General features: G+C 45.9%; 1 protein-coding gene across 4 annotated transcripts in view; it reads left to right on the top strand.

Moving 5' to 3' along the window:
* The window catches only part of Mp (collagen XV/XVIII-type protein multiplexin), a 731,849-nt gene that overhangs the window by 632,418 nt on the left and 73,038 nt on the right, over positions 1-26,393 (top strand). For all 4 annotated transcript variants that reach the window (XM_075880876.1, XM_075880875.1, XM_075880877.1 and 1 more), the window contains one exon: positions 1,813-1,851. In XM_075880876.1, the coding sequence (XP_075736991.1) occupies positions 1,813-1,851 (39 nt within the window). The remainder of the gene's footprint in view (positions 1-1,812; positions 1,852-26,393) is intronic.

Below are 26,393 nucleotides of genomic sequence, written 5' to 3'. Positions count from 1 at the left end.
TTGGTACTCTCGAAGACAACAGGAATGCCTCTCCAGGTCATTTTCTAATTTCATCAGATGTTATTGCTGTTATTACACGCTCATTCTAGTTGGCGCTCATCGTCATACTCCAAGCAAATGAGTCTCTTACAGTTTGTATGTTTGCGCCCTGTCTTGAAAAAAGCGCACCTTCATTCTGCTTTGCAAGAGAAATTGGCACTGTATTTTTCTTTTTGTAATTAGGACTGTGCACTCTGTTTTGCTACTTGTCATAGTGAATAACTTTCAAAGTAGAATTATTGAATGAGAATGTATCGCTTCAATACGAAAAACCTAAAAAAAATAAAGAAAAGCTCACGACTACGATACAAAATAAGTCAGCAATTAAAGGTCCTAACGTCACGCCTATGTCCACTGCATTTTTATCATATACTGGCAGAAAAGAGGCAAGGTGGACTAGCTTACCCAGCTTACATGTCAGTGCAAACGTCGGAGGTCATGGATGGTGGTTCATAGATGCGTCACGACGAATTCACCGGAATTCTAGGAGTTCTCTTTCCCCCTGTCCTGTTGACAGGTTAGCTTCTGGTATTCGAGCCTTGTTCGGAAGAAAGAGATAATAACAAGCGTTTTCTTTTTCCGAGAGAAGGTGGAATGGACAGCGAACCTTTTGAGTTTTACCTGTTTGGTCGAAAAAACTTGACTCCCCCCCCTAAAAAAACTGCATTCACAGCCAAGCCAGTGGAATAGAAAAGAAAAAAAAATTCATGCAGTATGGCATTGCTCCCTCGCATGATGAACACAGAAATTACGGCTAGTTTGTCAAGACGGCGTCTTGTCTTGTGTCTCTTACACTCATAACCATGCCCCTCCGTCCTACGTTTTGAGCAGCGCGGTCAAACGGACTGCAGAAATAAGTCTTCACCCCCCCCCCCCTCCTGCCCTCTTCCACAGAAACGTCGGGCGTCCCACAACCCTTGTGGACGGCGTTTAGCGCGAAATATAGAAAAACAAAACGCTCAGGTTGTGCCTGTCTTCGCTCTTTACCTTCTTGTACTTTTTTTTGAGCGAAACTTCATCTACAATGAAATACCAACTCGCACAATGCTCGGTTCTTTGAAGCTCTACAACCTGTATCGCCTAGTGACCCGACCATTCCTTCTTTTAATTTAACGTCAAGCCCTGCATAACACGACTACTGTTGGTTTGAAATTTGTCAAACGTGCCCTGTTTACTGTGGGAGAATTTAAATCACCAATCAAAAGAAATTCACCGCTCTGGTATCTAGAAATATGTACATTTAGTTTCAGTAGGCCTTCAAAAGGTCAGTCAGCCAGTTTGCATGGGATTATTCAGTTGCCCAGCAAAGCCGTTTTACTGCTGATACATCTATGCCCCGACAAGTTCTAACGAAGATATTTAAAAATAGATACATTCATATTTCGGAAACTCCTCCAGCAAGACAGCGTCCAATTTACGTTGGATCTGAACGGCCGCACGAACTCCTCTTGATTGCCCGACCATACAGACAGCCGTAAAGGAAGGCGGGAAAATGTAGTCATTGTTAATTCATTCATATATCTTCGTCTATGCTCTAACGGTAATATCAGGAATATACCACAGCAATTGCACGTGAATGTGCTCACTTTAATTGATAACAATGTGGTAATCTAAACTCAGACTACCAATGCATCAACAGCGTCTTCAGGGAAATCTCGCGCAGTACCTTACTTATTGCATGTTATAGAATTGGTGGTATCCTTGAGTCAATAGATAAGAGTTTATCGAATTGTAGGTGGTGAAAAACATGAAACTTTTTTTTTGCACTTGCAGCTCGGATCTCTGGTACAGCTACCCAAGAAGACGACAACGGTACATGCCATCCATTCTGCCTTTTTTATGTGTCCTGTTTGTCCCGAATGCCATGCGCGGACATCTTTACTTATATTATTTCATCCTTTGGGTTTCTATTTCCAGCACAAGTTGCTGGCATTATTAACTTTATAGACCGTTTTGCTGTTTTCGAACAAGGGTGATCGAAGCCTTCCGGTTTCGTGCATCAATGTAGCCTAGATGCTTAGGCAGGGAACTACCGCTTTAGTGAGTAGCCAGCTCATTTTGTACGCTTTTATTCCTTCTGTCTGGTCAAATATTTCAATTACGTTTTTTTTCTAAGCTACACACAGCATTAAAGAAGTTAGTCATTAACATAAAGAGTCTTTCTTTATCGGAAAGTGGAAGAAAAGATAATTGTTACCCTTGCGCAACTAAAAAAAGAACAATTTTTCTGCTTCAACATTAGAAAGTGATAATGGAAGTGACCGGGAGTTTCTTGGGAAGCAACACGTGCTGCTGCTGTTTCTATGTTCACACCGATAAAAACGTGTGTAATATTTCTCGCGCATTTATACTTCTAACATTCCACTGGAATTTATACTGACACAGCGTCACCGTGTAGATATGCAACCTGTTTTCTGCCATGGCAAAAAAAAAACACAAGAAACACTCACAGTGCGATAAATGAACATGTTTCATAGCTAAACGTTTTATGGTACTTCTGGTCAAAATATTTTACGGCCTACGAAAGCTTTGGGAAGAACGCAGATTGTTTAGTCAGACGTGCGAAGTGATGTTTTTCGGCAGGAATGGTGCAATGTTTATAATGCGATATGAAATTACAAATTTATCAACAAGCAACTTGCTGGCGTCTTAACAGCATGGATTTCATTAGAGCTTATCTTGTACAACACAATTACTTGAATTTCGCTATGACTTAGATCTGAAGTAGAAAATATTGAGCAAATAGATTGCTTTTTCTTGGACTTTCAAGAAGCTTTGGACATTGTATCGCACTCTTTTCTCTTAAGTAAACTTTCAGCCCTAAACACTGGCCGCAAAGTTCTGGTGTGAATTGAAAATTATACCTTAGTCCAGCGACAGTGTGTAATAATAGATTGCAGAAAATAAAGTTTTGTAAACACCTTCTAAATGGCGCAAACATTCGAGAGAAATCTGTCTGGTCGGGTATGAAACTGGGAGATGATTTAAATTCCAACCAAAAGTTTTGAATAAACCCGACGTTTCAAAACCGACTAGGTTCTTTTCTGAGGGGTGACCGCGGGACTACGTAGCAGCGGCGTCTTCAAAGCACTCGCGGTGCGGATAATGACCCTCTCTCTCTTTCTCTCTCTCGATTCGCTGTGGTGCGCAGTTCATGTGTATACACTGGGGAAGGGTTCCGAGAGAGCGGTTGATGTTAGTGGCTGTCCTCTCTATGTGCCACGACTAATAGGGAGTTTTAGTGCTGGGCACCCAAGCGGCTTGCGTACCCAGGACGTTGGGGCGGTGGTATTGCGCATGTGCGAAACCCCAAACAGATGCGTCGCAAGATCAATGGGGCGATGCGTCCGTGTGGTCATAAACAACGCTGCCACCACTGGCCTCCTAGCGGAGATAAGCTGTCCTGGCGTTTCATGTTACCCGTCATGTTACTCACCTTCACGGCGAGCAAAGCCTAGGTTTACCAGCGCCACCACTTTCACTTATAAGTTTTAAGCACAAATATCATAGTGGATAGCCACTATACATATATTATGGCACAAAGACACCAAATGTCGGACAGCATGAATCGGCCGCCTTGTAAAGTCCACCTTCGCAGGAACTCACGGTATCCGCATTGCGCATACTCTAGCCGTCTAGTTAAAATAGGCCAAAGTGTGAGCACCAATAGCGGTCAGAATGTTTCAACCAGATTACCAAAGCTAGAATGGCCTGGAACATAAAAACTAAAAATATGTCAATCCTCCGACCAGCTGAATAGGTGGCGACATCTACCGCGGCCGTGGTGAACCAGACAATCACAACATTGTTATCGCAATAACATTGTGCATTGTACGTCTGGTGCGAAAACCGCGCAGTGGCGTTATTACACATTAGTACCCTTTTTAATCATTTCCACCTCAAAAACATTACGCGTAAGCCAACATTTTCATGGCTGTGGTTGCACGAAGTGTCACAAGATGTCGACAATATCGTTACAGCATTGTATTTTTCACTTTTTTGCGATAAAAAAGTCTCGTGATTTTGCCGCAACGGTGATTCATTCCTATGTAAGTTAAATGAAGTTTAAATGCAGCTAGCATCACCATTTATGGTTTGCGAAAACGTGAAGGCATACATATTTACATATGATGAGCTCAAAACGTTGGTAGAGGCACGTTCCGGTAGGACGGTAAATGCGAACTGGTATCCTAACACGTTAACGTAAAGAAGTTTATGTACAAGCTAAAAGTTACACAGAGTTACACGTTACACCGTTGCTCGACTACGACCGGCCGTCTGGGTTGCTTGGCTTCGACGGTGCCGGCTTCAGTTGCAATTGTGGCGCATACGAAAAAGTTTGTTTTTGTTCCATGTTGATAATTGCCATTTATTTAAAATAATTTATTGAAGTTAGTTTACTTTATGTCACTGTGTAAGTTTAATTTAACATTTTAAACCTTAAGCATAATTAAATAATACTTACGCGACAATTAAGCAGCTATGGCGCTGCGAGTGCGTAGGACCTTCTTGCGGCTTGCTTTTGCGTGCGCGCCTCTATAAGGCATTCCAGTTGGGTATGGGTTGGGTACGCAACGCCACGCGCCTTGAAGCCCGCAAGGCCCCAAGAGTTTGCGTACCCAGCACTAAAACTCTTGAATAACCTTCTTCTGCAGTTCGGCTCGCTTTCAAGGATGGCCGTTGCCTCGAAATTTATCTGGTGGTTCAACGTTTCAGCATGTTCGGCGACAGCGCTGCGCTCTTTGAAGAGCTTCCGCACATTGTTGGCGTGTTGCTTCAGTCGTTCCGGTAGGTTTTTCGTCTCGCCGATATACGAAGAAGGGAACTCGGCGCACGGATTTTTGTAAACGACACCGGGGCTCCTGTCTATTGTTGGCCGGTTTTTCAGGCGGGGGAGGAGGTGGCCTAGCGTACACGAAGTCGCGTGCGCGATGCGAACCCTTTCCTTCTTGAAGATCCGCGCCAACATCTCGCTGGTTCCCTGAACGTATGGGATCAGTTTACGTTTCGGGGGGCTGTCAATTAAGGTTGATTAGGGTTTTCGTATCCTCTGTTGCTCTGCGCAGCAGGTGGCGGCTCGAATGAAGTTTTTTGGGCATCCGTTTTTTCTGAGGTCCGCAATTACGCGGCTCTTTTCTTTCTTTCGCTCCGCGTCATTGGAGCATAAGTTTCTAGCTCTCTGTAGTAGCGTGGTCACAACTGAAGCCTTGTGGCAGGCGGGGTGGGAAGAATCAAATTGAAGGTAGCGGCCAGTGTGCGTTCGCTTCTTGTGAACGGAGAACTCCAGGCCATTGGGATTTCTTGCCTCCTGGACGTCAAGAAAAGGCAGGCAGCGGTCGCTTTCTCACTCGGTCGTGAGCTGGGTGCACGGAATTTAGGTGCAGTCTGAATTTATCACTACAGACGTCTTCATGACACACAAGCAATTGTCGATATAACGGAGAAAAAGTTTGGGTAGCGGCGAGAAGGAACTGAGTGATTTCTCTTCTATGTACTTCAAGGTCGGGTTTGCCATCGTGACGAAGATTGAAGCTCCCATCGCGGTTCTACTGTTCTGTCTGAAAATAGTTCTTCTGTAGGAGAAGTACGTACTGGACAGGGAGGACTCCAGTAGACGGCAGAGCTCGTCAATCGCCAAAGAAATCTTTTCACTCAGGCTTGCGACCCCTCAAGCGCAGAATGGGCAGAGGAGACAGCTAAGGGCACTAGCACATTGGTGAACAATAAAACGATGTCAAACCCAGTGTCGTTTACAAAATTCCGTGCGCCAAGTGCCCTTCTTTGTATGACGGGAGACACGTGGTGCGATTTGGTATCCGGTGCGGCACGCGCCGCCGCACGCCGCGTACGACGGTTCCCGACACAAGGGGCGAACAGCCATCAGCGCTCAGGCTACATCAACATTAGGCCCCTCAGCTTGCACGCTCGGACGACATCGTATCCTGTTTATTAAGCGCAAACTAAAAAAGCTCACAAAGCCACGCCTTGTTGTCTAAGAACATTGCCAACAAAGCTATGCCTTCGCAAGGGACAAGCATCTACACAGCCTACATACTTTATCGACTCCGAGCGTGGGCCTAGCAAGGCAGATGTTCTCGGTAGCACCGCTCTTTTTCCAACGTGAGCTCATTCTCGAGCGCTTCTTTTTATCAACACGATAAAAACTCGTACATTTATATGACGCTTTCACCCGTGCAACTGGATAATTGAAAAGCAAAGGTGAGAAGGAAGTGGGCCGGTTTGCCGAGACCGTCGGTACCACTGTTTGTCTACCTGCAAAATGGGCTTCCATGACGACTCGACATCTTGTCGTTGGTTCAGAAACTAGCGTTAGCTTGCAAAAATAGCATGCTTCAAGCATCACTTGATTCCATCATGAGTCATTTCACGTCAGAAACAGTCTATCTAATGTTTTTGTTGCCACTGGCAACGATGATATCCAAAAATACGAAGGCGATCGGAGCGGCGAGGCAGAAACTTCCGACGGCACCTACCTGTGGCACCCCTTGTCACGATGCGGTGCTGCCATTGGCTGCGGCCGCCAAAGTGCCGCGGCTGCCGTGCGGCTACATTCAGTGTGTTGGATGCACGCGCGGCGTGCGAAGCGTCGCCGCATGCTGTTTGACGCCCGTTGGATGTGACTGTTAGCACAAACAGCCGTACAGCGAATTGCATCCGAATTCTCACCATGTGTCTCCCGATTTTATTGGCGAGACGAAAAACCTACCGGAACGACTGAGGCAACACGCCAACGATGTGCGGAAGCTCTACAAAGAGCGCAGCGCAGTCGCCGAACATGCTGAGACGTTGGACCACCGGATAAAATTAGAAGCAATGGTCATCTTTGACAGTGAGCCAAAATGGAGAAGGTTATTACTCGAGTCGTGGCAGATACAGAGGACAGCCCATATCATCAACTGCTCTCTCGGAGCCCTTCGCCCAGTGTACACACATGGACGGCGCTCCACAGCAAAAAGAGAGAGAGAGGGGGTGTCATTATCCGTCCCACAAGTGCTTTGAAAACGCCACTGCTACATTTTCCCGCGATCACCCCAGAGGAAGAAACGAAGTCTGTTTTGAAACGTCGGGTTTCTTCAAAATTTTTGGTTAGAGTCTAAATCATCTTCCGCTCATCGGAAGGGTGCTACAGGGCTCAGTCTTAGGGCTGCTTTTATTATTATTATATAAATAAAAGACATTTGCTCAAATATTCATTGTTATATACGCTTTTCTGCAGACGGCAGTGTCCTGTGTAGATCAAAATTAGAAAAGAAAGTGGTGCCGCCTTGATGAAAAGTTACTTATCGCACATTAAAATATTTTCAAGGTGGAAAATGACAATAAGTATGTAATCTGCAATAGTGTAGCGACTCAAAAAAACGCAAGATAAATATTTAGGTGTATAATAAATAGCTGAGACGTTCTCGGTAGCAGATACTGTAATACCAGACTGAATATTATCTTAGGCCTAGCTAGCGCGAACAGTAACAACGTCCAACACGAGCGACTCCTGTGTCGCGCTGACACTATGGTTGCAGAACTCTGTAGGGTGCACTTCTTGTTCATTACATCTTTCCCCCTCTCTGAAGACGAAGCCAACTAGTTGTTTTAAGAAGTCGTGAAAACAAGTAGTTAGTGGTACAGTCTTAAGCGATACACGTAAACAGTTGCGTGGCCTCGGCAATGTAGGTTCGCAGAGGCTGTGAGGAGCTCGATGAGGTAGTTAACAGGCAGGGGCGTAGCCAGACATTTTTTTCGGGGGGAGGGGTTCTCACAGAGCCGACCGGGTGGGGGGGGACAGAGGCATCAGCTTTGCTCTGTGACGTCACTATTGGCGGTAGTTTAAACAGATGGTGCACATGTATATCAAGTCATGAGATTCCCCTCTCCCCATACGTATGGGGGGCAATACAGTAAGTAAATGTACCGTAGGAATGATTGATTTATATGTAGGATTGAACGTTTCAAAACCACCATATCATTATGAAAGACGCCATAGGTGAGGCATCCAGAAATTTAGACCACCTGGGGTTCTTTAAGGTGCTCCCACATCTGAGCACTAGGTTCGATTCCTGCTCACGGCTGGTTATTTTTTACCCCGCCGCGGTGGTCTAGTGGCTAAGGTACTCGACTGCTGACCCGCACGTCGCGGGTTCAAATCCCGGCTGCGGCGGCTGCATTTCCGATGGCGGCGGAAATGTTGTAGGCCCGTGTGCTCAGATTTGGGTGCACGTTAAAGAACCCCAGGTGGTCAAAATTTCCGGAGCCCTCCACTACGGCGTCTCTCATAATCAAATGGTGGTTTTTGGACGTTAAACCCCACAAATCAATCAATCAATCAACATCTGAGCACACAGGCCTGCAGCAAATTCGCCTTCATTGAAAATGCAGCCGCTGCAGCTGAAATTCGATCACGAGACCTGCGGGTTAGCAGCCGAGTACCTTAGCCACTAAACCATGGCGGTGGGGCAGTACTTTAAGAAGTACTCTAAATAGAGTAAACGACAGGTACAGTGACCGTTTAGAGCAACGGCCTCTAGCCGCACCATTGAATGAACTAGGGTTTGAAAACGCATTTTTGCGATTACCCACTCGATTGAAGAAAACATCGCTAATCGTTAATCTTTGTTAAGCGTAGATAGTGTAGTCCTCATCAGGGCGAAGTGCATTCGACTGATCAAGGAGGGTTCCGCTTCCAGCGAGAAATCAGAAGTGTAGGCAGCGTGTTTTTGTACATTCATAATTACATTTTGGTTTTGTTTTCCTAGCTGGTCGCATTCCTTACTGTCAATGTCTGTGACTTCATGCGTGTGGGAATGATTTTTATATTATTTTCTGTGTGTAAAGCCACTCTGACGCAGGGGTAGCTTTGAGTAAACATTTTTTTAATTTACTGTGTGCATTCAAGCATGTTTGCGATACAAAATAAGTAATTTTTGTCTAAGATATGCTGCATGTTTGCAACATCATTCTGCACACGTTATTTTTCGGGCAGACTTTCAGTTGCACTGTGGCTATAGATAGCAAAGAAGTACTACAATCGTAAAGGTTTTATCGTGTGATCTGTGAGGGCAAGGTACTCATTGATGAGAAAAGTTCACTTGGTCTCATTCAAAAGTGCTCGTGTGAGCGGTCTTTACCTACGCATATAAAACTAGTTCACTGCGCATATGCACTAGAACACTTATATACGCGCAAAAAACACGGTATGTTCTCGTTTTCTTTTTTCCTAGCTCTCTTCACTCGGCTCTCTCATTGATATGTGAAGTTTAACGTCCCAAAAGCACCATATGAATATGAGAGACGCTGTAGTGGAGGGCTCCGGAAATTTCGACCTCCTGAAGTTCTTTAACGTGCAACCAAATCTGAGCACATGGGCCTATAACCCTTCCACCTCCATCGGGAATGCAGCCGCCGCAACCAGGACGCCGCAGCCGGCGTGCGAAGTGGCGTGCGCCAGCGAAACAGTTCATTTAGACCTTCTGGCGTTTGTTTTGCAAACGATTGCTATCAGCATCGCTCTTACGTGAAGAGAAAATTGCCACTTATGACGTGATGCTAGATTGAGTCAGCTGTTTGCCTAAATCAGTGTATGGGACTACGTACTCCTGACGACTGTTGACAAGAAATCTGTACATGAGACTCGAGTATATCGACTTCTTAGAATTCCGGACACCATTCTGTGGTTTGTGGCGTTACTTTTTTTTCTCAATATCATAGGTGATTGTGCAAGAAAGGCAGAACAATATCAAACATCCTGCACCGCAAAGTGGAATTCTGTTTATTGAGGTAAATTATATGCAAAGACAGACCTAACTTGCACGGTAAATCACAATGCTGCGAGTAAACTGGAAACGTTCTAACTTCATTTCTAATACTTCCACACAAATGCTTAGTCGCGGAGTGTATGCCAAGTTGTATTGAAGTTAGAAAAATGTAGCACGAATATTTTCTTACCATTTCTTTCTTAGAGTACGTACATGATAAAAACAACCACTGTCTCGCTACCCTGCACCTTCATTTTCAAAGCGGATCCACACTTTCAGCAGTTTAGTTAAATTTTAACAGCAGTGAATGCATTTACTTTCTACTTTAGTAATATACTACTCAAAATTAAGAAGAAATCACCACCGTATCGCTGAAGAGGATGTACACGGTGGGTTCGTAAAGAAGCGACCGTCGCCGTGCGTTGGCGGCTGAGCTGGCTAGTACATGCTGCGACGTCACTTCGCCGTGGCTGCAGTGACGCCAGTGTTCGTTCTCGGGGCTATACACAGGGCGAGCGTGACAACGGTCAAAATTCGTACTTCTTCGCCCTTGAGCAGCGTCCTCCTTTCGTAAACGTGGCTGTGACAGCGAGAGAAATGACGTTTGAGCTCACAATAACTATTGTAGCTTCAAAGCAAGTATGCGGTGAGATTACCAAAAATACAAAGCCCCCAAATAGAGACATAAGCGCGCGTGCTCAAGTGAGCAACCACGCTAGAGCACATCTATACGCAATTTCACCTCGCCGTTGGGAGTTGCGAGCGCGCAGCGCCGCCCGAGGAAGGGCAGCATGACGATCTTTAGAGCGAGCATGCCCAACGCGCGCCTGTCATGCCATGACGGAAACGAGCTGAAGTTCTCGAGCTCTGAGGACTGCCAGCAGTAGATGATGTGTATAAATGGCTCACCGTGAACATGCTGCAGAAGGGTTGCTTCGTGGCGTAGTGGTTAGTGCCGCTCGCTCAGAAGCGCGAGGTTGCTGGTTCGGCGACCCGCTGTGAAACTTTTCCTTGCCGTTCCTTTTTCTTTGCAAGGTGTTCAAAAATATTGCTCTACGTCATAATCAGGACGAAATATGTGAAGGAGCTGTCGTGGACCCCGGCATAAAACACTCATTTTAAAAAGTGTGACAGAAAATCAAATACGCAGCATTGGACGCTCTGTGTTATGAACACAATCGTTGCGCTGATTGCAGCGATGACAGCATATTCTGCGGCCGCCTTCAATAGTTATTGAGGTGGCTCACGCAGTGATGCTGCGAGAACCATCCATGAAGCCACGCCCTTGTCCCAACAACTGCAGAGCTTTGCGCCTTCTAACAGCGGGGTCTCAACCCTCATTGTGAGTACTCATACCGCCACCATCTCCACTGTCATTCCCTCTGGTTCTTCCAGTCCCTACTCTACCTAACCCTACATCATGTGGGTAACATCCATGCTTGCCCAGGATCTAGACAATTTCGCCCCGTGAACAGAAAGATCCCTACACTCTATATTACATTCAGTGGTTGCTTTGAAAATATCGGTGTTCCAAGGATTCCAGGACGACGCTGTTCTGTGGATCAAAATGGTAAATGATCTCGGCACCAGCGCTGACTGGCGGACTATCGCATATGGCTGGTGGCTATGGACCACCTTTGCGATGCTGTCAAAGCCTGGCACAACTACGCAGGTAATAATCAAAAACCTTAAATTGGATGGTGTGCCAGATGGCCTACATATTTCGTCTGCTTTTTCGTGCCTCCTACCCTACCGTGACTGACCTAGGCTCTACCGCAGAAAGCAGCTCTGGAACACACCACCACGACGTTGTAGCTTGGGTGCCCACCAACCAGGCCTTGTTTGGAGATTCAACTCGCCACTACCATAGAGTGATCTGCATTCACAGAGCCCATGGGCGACCTTCACAGAGCCCATGGGCATCTCCGGTGGTCCACGTCAAAAAGAAAGATGGTTCTATTCGTTGCTGTGCCGACTTCCGGTGACTGAACAAGATCACGCTGAAGGATGTCTACTCACTGCTGCGTATTGACAATCCTTTGGACTGTTTACAGTGTTCCGAGTTCTTTTCCTCGTTATACTTGCGGTCAGGCTACTAGCAGGTGCTCATGGCGGAGGCCAATTGCCCCAAAACCGCTTTTGTCCCGCCAGACAGCTTATATGAATTCACCGCCATGCCCTTCGGACTTAGCAACGCGCTTGCAACTTTCAAACGAATGATGGACAACATTCTGCTTGGGCTAAAATGGAAGATCTGCTTGTGTAACATCGATGATATTGTGGTCTTCAACTCTAACTTCGACACACACTTACGTTGCCTTCAGCACGTCCTCATTTGCTTGATCAACGCCGGTTTGGAAATAAATCTTAGAAATGTCGATTTGGAATGCGTCAACTGAACATTTTGGGACACGTTGTTTCCAAGGAAGGCATCCTCCCGAATCCCGAGAAATTGCGAGCTGTTACCGCGTTTTCTAAACCTGCAGCCATCAAAGAGCTTCGGAGTTTTATTGGCTTGTGTTCCTGTTTCCGGTGATTTGCCCCAAACTTTGCGTATATTATATCACCTCTCACGCAACCCCTCGGAAACTGTACAGACCTTTCATGATGGTCCCCTGCCTGCGACAAGGCTATTACCACCTTGCGACTGCTTTTCACGACGCCATCCATTTTACGCCATTTCGAACCTGAAGCTCCAACTGAAATCCACACCGGTGGCAGTGGTGTAGGCCTGGGTGCTGTGCTCCCATATCGCAAACCGGAGCATACAGAATAAGTCGTGCAATACGCTCATACACTCACCGAGGCAGGGAGCAACTACAGTGTCACAGAAAGGGAACGTTTGGCCATTGTGTGGGCTCTTAAAAAGTTTCGCTCATATCTATGTGGCCGTTGTTTTGACGTCATGACCGACCATCATGCGCTGTGCTGGCTTTCAACGTTAAAAGACCCATCTGGCCGCCTCGCTCGCTGGGCGTTGAAAAACTAAGATTATGACATACGCGTGGTTTATCGGTCACGACGAAAGCATGCTTACGCCGATGCCCTTATCCTTTCCCCCTTTCTCATAATGCCACAGCTGACTCCGTTTGCGATCACACATTGTCATCTCTTGACTTTGACATCATTCCTATCGAAAAACGCAATGACCCGTGGACTGCATCTCTTCTCAATAATAACTCCGACACTCCTGAACTCCCAAAGACGCGAACGCTCCGGCACCAAGTTCCACACTTCTCGATACGTGACACGCTTCTCTATCGACGCAACTACGCACCAGAGGGACGCAAGTGGCTGCTCGTCGTTCCACGAACCCTGAGGTCACAGATCTGTTTCTCTTTCCATGCTGACCCACAATGTGGCTACGCAAGAGTCTTCAAGAACTACGAAAGGCTTCGACACCGTTACTACTGGTGTGGTATGTATACTTCGTCCGCAACTACGTCCGCAACTTCATCCGCTTTTGTGCCGAATGTCAGCGCCGAAAATCTCCATCGCACGCCTCCGCCGGTGAACTGCCGCCTTGACCATGCCCTTGCCTACCCTTCGAACGGGTCAGAATAGATCTTTATGGTCCCCTTCTATTGACTCCGACTGGCAACAGGTAGATAATAGTTACTATGGGCCACTTAACGCGCTATGCTGAGGCCGCTGCTCTTCAAACGGCTACAGCACAGAAGGTTGCCACTTTCCTACTGCGTCGTTTTGTGTTGCGTCATGGAGGCCCTCAAGCATTCCCCAGTGACCGTGGCCGCGCCTTCTTGTCCGAGGTCATTGAACAATTGCTCACTAATTGTGCAACACAAGCAACAACCTATGATACGGCAACGCAAGCAACAACAGGTTTCTCCCCTTTTTACCTCCTCTACGGCCATCACCCCTCCCATACCATTCACACCATTCTGCCCTAACGACCGGACGCGTCCGCGTGCCTGCCTATCTTGGACGCCACCCGACACGCAGAACAAGGTCGCAAGTTAGCTCGTCACTTTATATCTCCGATGACCGAAACCGGCAAAGCCAATTTGTGATGCCCAGAAGTCCACTCCAGTTTTTTTTGGGTGCCCTTGTGTGGCTGTCAATGCCGCATCGCCCACCTTAGCTCTCTTCCTAACTCCTGCCAAAGTACGATGAGCCATATCATATTCTCGAACAGACTTCTGCAGTAATTTACCTTATTGAGCCTCTTACGCCACCGTCAGACTTCCGACGTGGCAACCGCGAGGTTATACACGTCCAGAGACTCAAGCAGTATCATGGTTCTACGCCGACTGCACAGGACAAAGTTGCCAGGGTGGCTCCTTTTTTTCCGCGGGGCCATTGTAAAGAAGATGAAGTGCTCCGGCGCAAAGGCAGCTACATCTAGCGTGCAGCAAAGGTTCGAGCTCGTGAACTGCGGCTGGTGCATTGCCAGAATAGCAACAACCTTTCCGCACAAAAAATCTCATTCATGATTATATATATATATATATATATATATATATATATATATACTTTGCGAATGAAGATGAAGACTGATGGGTCTGGTACGATACATTGTTGCAGGGAAGGACGCACGTATGAATTGTGATTTTAATGTTTTGGCTGGTGGGCCAGCCTTCGCCTGAATGGTTTCTGACGAATGTTGGCCCACCATCCGCCGCACCATTATTAAAACCACATGTCGTACGTGCGTCCTTCCGTTCAATCATATTGCCGCGAAGCGTATTGCGGATAGTGTTACGCATGCCGATACCGCCAGCACACGGCCTTATCGTGGTCGAGGATGCACCGCGATTCATCTGCAAAGATCGTGGCCTGCACGTCGACATTCGTTGATTACGAGATAGCCCCAGATTCTATGACGACTGTATCTCGGATGGTGAACGCGCCTTACAATTCAGTGGGGCATTCTGTTCCCCGACGGCCGTCGAACTCGCTGTCCGCCACCCGCTAAGCCGGTGTGTATATTTTCCTTTAGTGGGCGCAAGTCCGCCAAATAAACGGATTTCCTTCTATTTCTACGAGCCTCCCGGTCTCTTGTCTTCGGGCTACCCTCACTCTTACGTGACATATGGTGGAGGTGCGGGGTAACGATCCCCGTACCTCTCGAAAACGTCTTTTTCGGCGAGCGGACCAAGTCATTACCGACGACAAAAAGGTCGGATACTTAATGCGAGTGGTGAAGGATTCGCTGTTTGCCGGCCTCATAAAAAACCCCTAAAACAGTCGCCGAATTTACGGAAGAAGCGCACACCATAAAAAGGACCCTGGACGCCCGGACTCGGCAATACAACCACCTGTTTCAGCTCAGCTCGCTCTACTCGGAACCGATCCAAGGTGGGCTAACCAGCAACGATCTGCGGGAAGCTATTCGAAAAGTGGTTAAAGGAGAACTACGTCAATTACTACCTTTTCCCCCCCGCCCCCCCAAGCAGCATCTCTCTTAGATGTAGTGCGTGATGAAGTCCAGCTGGCGCTTGGCTCTTCATCAGCGACGACTGGAACAGAGGTCGAAGAAATGACTTACACCGCTGCAGTGAACACTAGGCCACCCCGATGAAACGAGCCCAGTCCTCGACGGTACGCTGCAGCCCCAAGTAGCCGTCCACCCTTTCCCGCCCAACCTACATACGAGACACAGCCAAGCCCAAGAAAATGCGACACCTGGAGAACTCCCGACGACCGTCCCCTATGCTTTCACTGCGTTGAGGCCAGCCACATTCTTCCACACTGCCCCTACAGGCGGATGGGACTGCATGGCTTCTCAGCTCGGGCACCACGGCCACGCCCTGGACAACGACCTCCGGCAATCGAAGTCTACTTGCGCCATACAGAGTACTTGTCCAGCCGTTCTCCATCACCGCCATCTCCACGCTTCGCGTCACCGAACCGCAGCGAGAACGAACGAAGAAGGCTCTAAGCCCCCGTAGGGGAAACTAAAACCAGCAACCTTTGAAGGTGAGGCTGCTTCAAGACGAAAAGCTGAAGACCATCCACCGACGACCATATATGACGACAGCACATCATCTACGACGACGCAAACGCTCAACAACCCAATCCGCGAGACGAAGCAAAACGAAGCAACAAGACAAAGCCGTGACCCGAACCCAAAAGCAACTCGCAACTCCAGCCCACGTGTCACCGATTTTGAAATATCTATCGATGGCTACCTGGTAACTGCCTTGATTGACACAGGAGCCGACTACTCGGTCATCAGCGGGCCATTGACAGCCCAACTGAAGAAGGTTAAGACGGCTTGGGACGGCCCACAGATCCGCACAGCGGGAGGCCACCTCCTCACCCCATCGCGCCGATGTACTGCAAGGGTGACATTCGATGGTCACACATACCTTGCCACTTTCTTGGTGCTCCCACAGTGCTCCCGTGACGTCATTCTCGGCATGAAATTCTTGACTCAACATCACGCGGTTATCGACCTGGCATCCAGATCCATCAAACTTTCCTTGGGTGAAGCCATAAATTCATACTCGGCACCACATAATCGCGCAGCCCTCCGTTTGCTCGAGAATGACGTGAGCGTCCCACCCCAATCAACCATCCTAATCACCGTAATCACCGGTACTGCCTAAACTGCCCATGGCGTCGTCGAAGGTAACATGCGGCTTTTGCTTGGCCGTGATATCGCAATCGCAAGAGGCGTTGCGGAGTTCCGGAAAGGACAGGGCCAAGTGCTGCTAACCAATTTCAGCCAATTGAACCCCCGTCGAGACCATTCCAACAGATCGGTATGGACCTGCTTGGACCTTTCTCCACGTCAACATCCGGTAACCAGCGGATCATAGTGGCCACTGATTATTTTACCCGATACGCTGAAGCTAAGGCTCTTCCGAACGGCACAGCCGTAGAAGTTGCCAAATTTTTGTGGAATCTATTCTCCTCCGGCAAGGCGAACCTGAGGTACTATTAAGAGACAGGGAAACGGCGTTTACGGCTGATCTTATTCAGGCAATCTTACATTACATTCATACAGATCACCGAAGAACAACTGCATACCATCCGCAGACAAACGGTCTCACGAAACGCTTGAACAAGACCATTGTCGATATGCTCGCTACGTACATGGACACAGAACACAAAACCTGGGACTTAATTCTGCCTTAGGTGGTCTTCGCCTACAACACCGCGCTGCAGGAGACCACTAAAATGACACCATTTATTCTCGTCCACGGGAGGATTGATTGGTAGGGTTTAACGTCCCAAAACCACTATATGATTATGAGAGACGCCGTAGTGGAGGGCTCCGGAAATTTCGACCACCTGGGGTTCTTTAACGTGCACCCAAATCTGAGCACACGGGCCTACAACATTTCCGCCTCCATCGGAAATGCAGCCGCCGCAGCCGGGATTCGAACCCGCGACCTGCGGGTCAGCAGCCGAGTACCTTAGCCACTAGACCACCGCGGCGGGGCACGTCCACGGGCGGGATGCCATTACTACCCTGGACGCCATGCTGCCTAATGTCACCGATGAAAACAACCTAGACGTGGCCGCCTACCTTCAGCGCACAGAAGAAGCCCGGCAGCTTGCGCGTCTGCGCATAAAAGACCAACAGCGAAACGACGCAAGACGCTACAACCTGCGGAGACGCGATTTAACATACAGGCCAGGTGACAGAGTCTAGGTTTGGACGCCCATTCGCCGCCGCGGATTAAGCAAAAAACTCGTGCGCCGTTATTTCGGCCCATACAAAGTCATCCGTCAAGTGGGTAAAGTGGACTATGAAGTGGTCCCTGATAGGGCTAGCTCACCCCAACGACACCGCGCACGACAAGAAGTGGTGCACGTCACCCGTTTAAAGCCCTATCATGCGCGCTAGAAGACGCTCCCTGTTTGCATCTCTTGTTTTGTTTATGTGCGCGTGATTCGCGCTCATTTGCCATTTACCTTCGCACAGGCTGTTCTTTTGTTTTCGTTTCATTTTAAACAAAGCATCGGGTCGATGCTTACGTTGAGGAGGGAAGCAATGCAGCGAAGCGTATTGTGGATAGTGTTACGCATGCCGATACCGCCGGCACGTGGCCTTATCGTGGTCCAGGATGCACCGCGATTCATCTGCGAAGATCGTGGCCCGCAAGTCGACCATTCGTTCATTACGCGATAGCCCCAGATTTTACGACGACTGTATCTCGGATGGTTAACGCGCCTTGCAATCCAGTGGAGCATTCTGTTCCCCGACGGCCTTCGAACACGCTTGCCGCCACCCGCTAAGCCGGTGTGTATATTTTCCTTTAGTGGGCGCAATTCCACCAAATAAACGAATTTCCTTTTATTTCTACGAGCCTCCCGGTCTCCCGTCTTCGGGCTACCCTCACTCTTACGTGACAATACATACAAATTCATTAAAGAAAACGCAGCAAAATGCATTCCGACGCCCGCAATCAAACGGGCGGCCTCTCGCTGGGGAAACGTCCTGTAAACTCGTGACGAAGAGCATTGCAGAGAACTTGTCTCTTTGCCTTACATCTTTTTTATTGGAATTTTGTGGCTTTTTATGGAGGGCTGTAATGACTCGATCCGCTGTAGGTTTCTTCCAGAAGGTTTATATAGGCTATGACAATGCCTAATTCTGCCTTGCCTGCGTGCCTGCTGATATTTCCACCGAATGAAGACCTTCTTGTAATACATAAAGGTTATGTGTTTTATACCGGATTGATAGTACGAATATAGGAGCCTGTACACAATGCCACTTGCTCTTTAGATAACTGAACATTATTGTTGCCGTAATTATATTTATTTATTGTACCCTCAGGGCCCGAGGGCATTACAGAAGGGAGTGGAGGTATACATTACGGAAGCAATGTAAAACAGCAAGGAAAAAACTCACAGGAGATAAGTAAGTGAAATAAAGTAGGCATAAATGACAACAATCTGACACACATATGTACTACATATATACAAGCATATATATATATATATATATATATATATATATATATAAACACAGACATTTAGAGAAGATTAATAGTTTTACGAAACATATTTTTTATCAGTTATATAAGCGATATCATGGGGAAGATCATTCCAACTGCCACAAGTTCTGGGTATGAATGAGTCATGAAAACATTTGGTGTGACATGATGGCACTCCAACTTTATTGCGGTGATCAATTCGAGCTGATATGTATGATGGCCTTGTTAATATTTCTGTTTCAGATAGCTGTTGTAATAAATTTTCTGAAAAAGACATAATGAAGCTACTGACCTGCGATGAGAAAGAGGAGGGAGGGACAAACTTAATTTCATGGCGGTTACGCTGCTTGTTCGGTGATAGTTGGAGAGTATAAAGCGGCAGGAACGGTTCTGCACAGCTTCTAAATCGGAAAACCGATTCAATGCCAGGGCTCCAGACAGATGCAGATTACTCTAATTTTGAGCGAACCAGTGTTTTATAAAGTAATAATTTTATTGAAGTGGATGAATGAGAGAAGTTCCTGCGAGTATACCCAAGCATGCGGTCGGCGTTATTTATGATATAGTGAATATGAGTTTGCCAAGACAGGTTAGAAGAAATGTGAACACCTAGGTACTTATAAGAGAGGACAGTTTCAAGAAAGACATTGTTAATGTGGTAAGTGGAAGCTGGGCTAGAATTTCGAGAAATGTGCATGTGCTTACACTTATTAATGTTTAGTTTCATGTTCCAAGTGTTGCAACAGTCGATGGCCTTGTTAATGTTGGATCGAAGGCAAGAGACATCGTTATTATTGTTAATTTCGCGATAAATAACACAATAATCTGCAAAAAGATTAATTGAAGAAGAAATATTAGTCGGTAAGTCATTTATATAGATTAGAAACAGAAGGGGCCCGAGAACGGACCCCTGAGGTACACCAGAACGGACAGGTAAAGGATGCGAGTCAAAGTTGTTTGCTGTTACGAATTGTGAGCTGTTTGAAAGAAAACAAATCAACCATGCAAGTACATTAACGTCAATGTTAAGGTTACGTAGTTTAAGAAATAGAAGTTCATGCGAGGCTTTGTCAAAGGCTTTTGAAAAATCCAAATATATACAGTCTGCCTGAGATCCGTGATCGAGGATGCAAAGAAGTTCATGCGTGAAACATACGAGTTGGGTTTTGCTTGAAAATGACTTACGAAATACGTGCTGGGCTATAGTGAAAAAAGAATTCGATTCTAAGAAAGAGACCAGATGAGAGTATATGACGTGCTCCATGATTTTACAAGGTATACTAGTGAGAGAAATGGGACGAAAGTTGTCAGGGCAATGTGTATTTCCAGACTTGTGCAGAGGAACCACCTTCTCAACTTTCCAATCATTGGGAATACAACCTGTTTCAATGGATTGTTTAAACAGTTTATTAAGAATTATGGAACAATACTACTTTGTATTAATCAAGAATTTGGAATTAATGTTGTCAATGCCACAAGAAGAAGAAATTTTAAGATTTTCTATAATCTTGTGAATGCCGGATATGTCAAATATAACTGGGTTCATAGGGGGAACTTCAAAAACATGGTAGTTAAAATTATCACTAGAAACATCATTATAAAATGCCGCCGCAAAACATTGTTCAGAACAGAAGCACATTCGTGTGACGGCACTGCAACACCATCAGTAGATGTAAGTAACAATGTGGTGGTGTATTTCTTGTTTATGACATTCCAAAATTGTTTTGGGATTGTTAATAAGCATAGCAGCCAAAGTGTGGTCGTTGAACGTGTCTTCAGCCCTCTTTAATGCAGCTTTGTTCTCAGCAGCCACGAAAAAATAGGATTCCCATCGCACCTCGGAATTCATAACCTTTGCAGAGCGAAAGAAACGTTTCTTTTTATTGGACAGTCTTTTCAAATACTTATTAAAGCAAGGTGATTCCCTCTCACACCTCAAAGATTTGAGCGGCACAAAAGTGTCAATAAGACGCTCAACGATGCCCTTAAACCATTTCCAATTGGTGTCCATAGAGCGCAGTGAAAACTCCTGCAAGTAATCATCGAGAAAAAGAGCTAGCTCACGATTCATCGCGTTGTAGTCAGCTCGTTTATAGTCTCTAATATATTTTTTCTGATTGATATGTTTACAGACAGGAGTTTGAAGATCAAAGTGGAGTAACGAATGATCACTGAGACCAGACAAAGATCACTGAGACCAGGTAGATACACGAGTGAAGAGATAAGATGCGCTGCGTTAGTTAGAACGAGATCTTAAAATGCTGGATGTCGCCGAGGTAGTTCGAGTAGGTTCAGAGACAAGTTGTGACAGGTTGAAGTCCAGACAAGTCATTAAAAACTTGTTACACTCAGTCGAGAAAGGGCTAGGATAAGGCGATGCATTATTCCACACAATCGAGGGGTAGTTGAAATCCCCAGCAAAGAGGATAGGAGTGTTGGGAAAACGTACAATGATCATGTTAAGCCCGTCATGCAATTCATGAACGAAAGTGGAACACGAAGACGGGGGACGGTAACATATGCCCAAGATCAACTTCTTAAAACGTACGCAAAGCTCAACCCAGACTATTTCCAGGTTATTTGGAGAATTAATGGGCAACGCAACAAAATTATATGCAACAGCTATCAGAACGCCACCGCCACACCTTTGGCCTCTGTCGAAGCGGAATACATTGAGTTTTTTTTGCAATCCAACAATTCCATACTCGTTACCTTAGAAGAAAGCCATGTTTCAGTCAACAAAACAACATCAGCATCACAGAAATCAATTATAGAGTCAAGTTCATCGCGCTTTGGTAATAAACTTCTAATATTTGTAAAAAGAAAAGAGACAGAATTTGCGGTAGTAGGCGCTCAACCACTGCCCCTCGCGCAACCCTACAGCGCAGGGTGCGGTAGAACAGTGACATCACGGGTTAACTGCCGACCCTGGACCAGCAGACGAGCAGAGCGATCAGTATGCTCAGTACGTGACAAGTCAGAGATACTAGAATCGTCGATAACGTGACGCGATGTCTGTCCCCAAAAAGTATTTTTTATAAAAACATGATCACGAGCTGCGCTGTTGCTATAGCACTGACCGTTAATTTAGAGTTTGTTGTACCTCAGTTTGTGATGCGAGCCCCGATTCTTCGCAAAATGAAGCAGCTTTTTCCTTGCTTGGCGCGTTTCCAAAGAAAAATCTTCCCTTACAGTGATACCTTTATCCCCGAGTTTCACTGACTGGTATAGAATCAGCTGCTTCGTTTTAAAGGAACGAAATTTCTCGATTACCGGACGGCAATTTCCCCCCGAGAATGCACCAATTCTATGAGCACGTTCTAGCGCGTCCTTTGTAATCACTGGAGTAAAGCAGCTAGAAATCATGTTTAACAGCTTTTCTTCTGTGGCCTCGCATGTTTCCGATAAACTGTCATGTACACCGAAGAACAATAAATTTTCTCTTCGTTAGATGTCCTCCAGCTCTGATTGACCAAGTCACAATTTGTCATTTTCACGAGCTAGGTTATCCGCAAGTTCTCGTAAGGCCAGCAGGTCTTGTTGAGCGGTGCCAGTGGTAGGCGTCCTAGTTTCAACAGCGGACAGTCGTATATCAATATTGGCTATGTTGCTTTTCATAGTTTCCCGAGCTTCTTTTAACTCAGCAATAGACGTAATTAAACGTGACTGTTCCGTTTCCATCCTAGCTGTGTGGGAATTAACGCTCTGTACTAGGGTTAACACATCATTCAGTTTCTTCTGTATTGCCTTCTCGTTATCATTGTCTTTAGACAGCGTAACAACGCCAGAAGCACCAGTAGAAGGGCCAGGCCTTAACTCTACGTTTCCTGACTGCAAAAGCAGCTGACCACAAACATCAAATGATTGCACAAATAAAACAAGGAGCACTCGTGGGCGTGGGAACAGCAAAAGGCAGGCATTGCTAGATTTCTTAGCAAATAACAAAGTGTTATTACTGACCTGCATGAACAAACGCATGTTGTAAAGCTACCGTCCAACGATGCTGTTCGCACGCCCACTGGAAGGCGCGTTGCGTTGGTGTCTGCTTATATCCAAAGGAAATGGTGATGTCGTAGGCGATGAGATGAACTTGTGCAATGGAGCCATTGTCCTGGAGGGTCGCCGAGGCAAGTCATGTCCAGCGTAGTCTTCATGGCGGTGGCCGCAATCAGTAGATGCACACGAAGCGATAACGGCTGGAGAGTTCGATGCCGCGCAAACTTGAAGGCATCCCGCTATCTGCATGAACAAACGCAAGTTGTAAAGCAACCGTCCAACGATGTTGTTCGCACGCCCGCTGGAAGGCGCGGTGCGTTGGCGTCCACTTATATCCAGAGGAAATGGTGATGTCGTAGGCGATGAGCTGAACTTGTGCAATGGAGCCATGTTCCGGGAGGGTTGCCAAGGCAAGACGTGTCCAGCGTAGTCTTCATGGCCGTGGCTGCAATCAGTAGGTGCACACGAAGCGATAAAGGCTGGAGAGTTCGATGCCGCGCAAACTTGAAGACATCCCGCTATCTGCATAAAGCAGAAGAACGGCTTGGTGAGTGACATGCTTCGGCCAGGCCCACCGTGCCCACTGAAGATAAACTGATGAACTGATTCTTTTATGCTGGTGACGCTAGGGGACGTCACGCATCCAGGGGGCGTTGTAGCTTTCTTGAGATGGGTGACGATTTTCGTTTGATTAACATTGTTCCAAGTCGGTGCCTCATAATGGTCCTTCAGCTGATGAAGGGATGCTAGTATTTCACCATGGGGTTGGCAAAGAACTGACGGCCCAGTGACCCAGAGAAGCAGGCACTGGAAAAAGCAGAAGAACGGCTTGGTGAGTGACATGCTTCGGCCAGGCCCACCGTGCCCACTCAATTATATATTAAAGATACTACATATTAAGGATACTCAATAATATATTAGGGATACTTTTTGTAAGTAGCTTGTCGACAGCATACCAGAAGCTGATTGGCCTGTAATTTTTCAATTACTTCACGTCAGCTTTCTTATGAAATAAGATAATGTCTGCATTCTTCCAAGATTCTGGTGCCCTTCCTATCAAGGGACACTTCGTGTAGAGAGAGGCCAGTTTTTTTAACACAATCTCTCCACCGTCTTTCAGTGGATACGTGTGATGCTACTTGATCGTCAACAGCGATTTGAATCATACTCCACATGATATACACCTCTACATCAATAATTGCTCCCTGGAATGTACCGATTCTTTTACTTACCTAGGTGTTGTTTTAGACAGCTGTTTCAATTGGCAGATTCAAATAGAAGCCGTCAGCTCGAAACTAGCTTGGAGTTGTTACGTCCTTTTGCAAGCACGTGATTACTTTGACACTACAATTTTGCGCACTTTGTATTTTGTTTTAGTTAACTGCCACCTTCTGTACTGTGTAGAGTCCTGGGGTTCGACGTATGACTCTTATCTTGAGCCAATTCGATGGCTGCAAAAGCGTACGTTTACTTTCTCACCTTACTACGAACATAGCAAACCATTTTTTTCCAGGCTAAAGATCTTACCATTTCATTTTGTGCGGGAACTAAAATTAGCTACATGCATTAACAGTGCTCATATTTGGGTGCACGTTAAAGAACCCCAGGTGGTCGAAACTTCCGGAGCCCTCCACTACGGCGTCTCTCATAATCATAAGGTGGTTTTGGGACGTTAAACTCCACATATCAATCAATCAACATGTATTAACAGTGTCGTTAGGAACAATGAACCTTTCCCAATTTCACTACTGTGTATTTCCCTGCGCCTTACGAGGAACCAAACGTTTAACAACTTCAATATACCGCCCATAAAAAACGCCTATAGCAAACGTCTACTACAATATGCCGGAGTGAAAGTTTCGAATTCATACCACGTTATATAAAGAATACCCAGAACTTTTCTAGATTATGAAAAATTACTACTTTGAAGCAATTTTCTCTGCTTGAGTTGACTGATACTTTAGGTTGTAATTTTTCATTAGGTATATATATTGCCCTTCATGTGTTTAGTGTTTTCTTTCAAAGATGTTTTTTAAAGATATTTTCAATACCCTTGTTCTCTATATTAGGCCATATAAGAGAACTACTATTGGTACTTGCAACTACAAGTATAATTCTTTAGTTCTGTATGCCACTAATCACCAAATATTTGTGTTCACTACAAGTTATGTATTTTTCCTTTTTTTGTGTTCAATCGAATTCAAGTTACTGTTATTAGCAGATAAACATTACTTCTTGTATGATGATATCAAATTTGAATTGTTTACTTCTGTTTATTTTTAATTTGAACTATTACAGTTTAAGTTATGTATACTTTCAGTGGGACCCGCACTAGCCTTTAGCCATGAGACCATACAGTTTGTGCTTATTTTGTATAAGATAGGAGTGCAATAAAGTTCATTCATTCATTCATTCATTCGTTCATTCATTCATTTATTCATTCGTTCATTCATTCATTCATTCATAATAGCAAGTGATATTTTAGATTTCATGTCCCAAAATCACCCTATGTTTATTGGAGATCCTGTAGTAAAGGACTCCAGAAATTTTGACTGCCTTGTACTCGTTAACATGCACTGACATCGCACAGTACACGAGCCGTGTCGCCTCTATTGAGATGCCACCGCCACGCCTGATATTGAACCCGTGACCTTTCGGCTAGCAGCTGAACACCGTAGCCACTGTTCCACCGAGGCGGACACCGCCAGTAACACTGCCTCTTTCGATTCCCTCTGGGGATTTCTTTACTGGCCGGATGTCAGATTCATATAGATTACTACTGCTTCTGACATTATCATCTTGATTGTCTCAGCGGCTGTACAGATCTATATAAAAATACTCAGGGAAATTAGGAGGTCACATGCAGGTCACTGCTGAAAAGCGGACACATTCTATGCTATCGTGGCTTAGTTGACGGAAGATACCTGGTCGATGGTGGGGTCCTTCTCCAAGAAAATATAGCTTGCAACAAATAGAAATCCCGTACTATTAGTAATAGGTTGGTAAGTATCGAAATTAAGTTTAATAGGAAGTGCAAGATGAAGGTGGTACGGGCCTATGACTTACATCTAGCCATGATAATCATTCGATGGAACGCTTCTGCAAAGAGAGAGAATCAAGAATGAGTAAAGACACAGTATACGTGCTGATGGGTGACTTTAACGCCAAGGTAGGCAAGAAGCCGGTTAGAGGCTATGCAGGAGGAGGATGCGACGTGAATTTTAGAAAAGCCAGAGGTATGCTACTAGTAGATTTAGCAGAACGCACGAATTCACGAATCTGAAATACCTTATAGAGAAAACGGGCTAACCGTCAGTCGATATAAAGGAGTTGTAATGGCGAAACTAAAAATGAAATGGACTGCATAGTTTGTGCACAACGGGACATTGTGCATGATGCGGAAGAAGTTGCAAGACGAGATACAGAGGCCATTGAAAGGTAAAGCCTTGAATTGGCCTTGGCTTATGTCAAACCATAAAAGTTCCAAGTGTAACTCACAAAATAAAGTTGGCGGAGCTTTCGAAGTTAATCATTTGGCGTAAAGTAGCTGACATGAAAAGGTTGAACATGGAGAGAATCGAGCATGCCCTAACGAACGGGAAAACGGGAAAAGCTTCGAAGCAGAGAAGTCAGAACTGTGCATAGGCAAAAATTAAGTTGTATGCATTAAGGGACAAAA

Source organism: Rhipicephalus microplus, chromosome X, assembly GCF_043290135.1.
Source record: "Rhipicephalus microplus isolate Deutch F79 chromosome X, USDA_Rmic, whole genome shotgun sequence".
Classification (NCBI taxonomy): Eukaryota; Metazoa; Arthropoda; class Arachnida; order Ixodida; family Ixodidae; genus Rhipicephalus; species Rhipicephalus microplus.
This window is presented reverse-complemented; position numbering and strand designations above follow the sequence as displayed.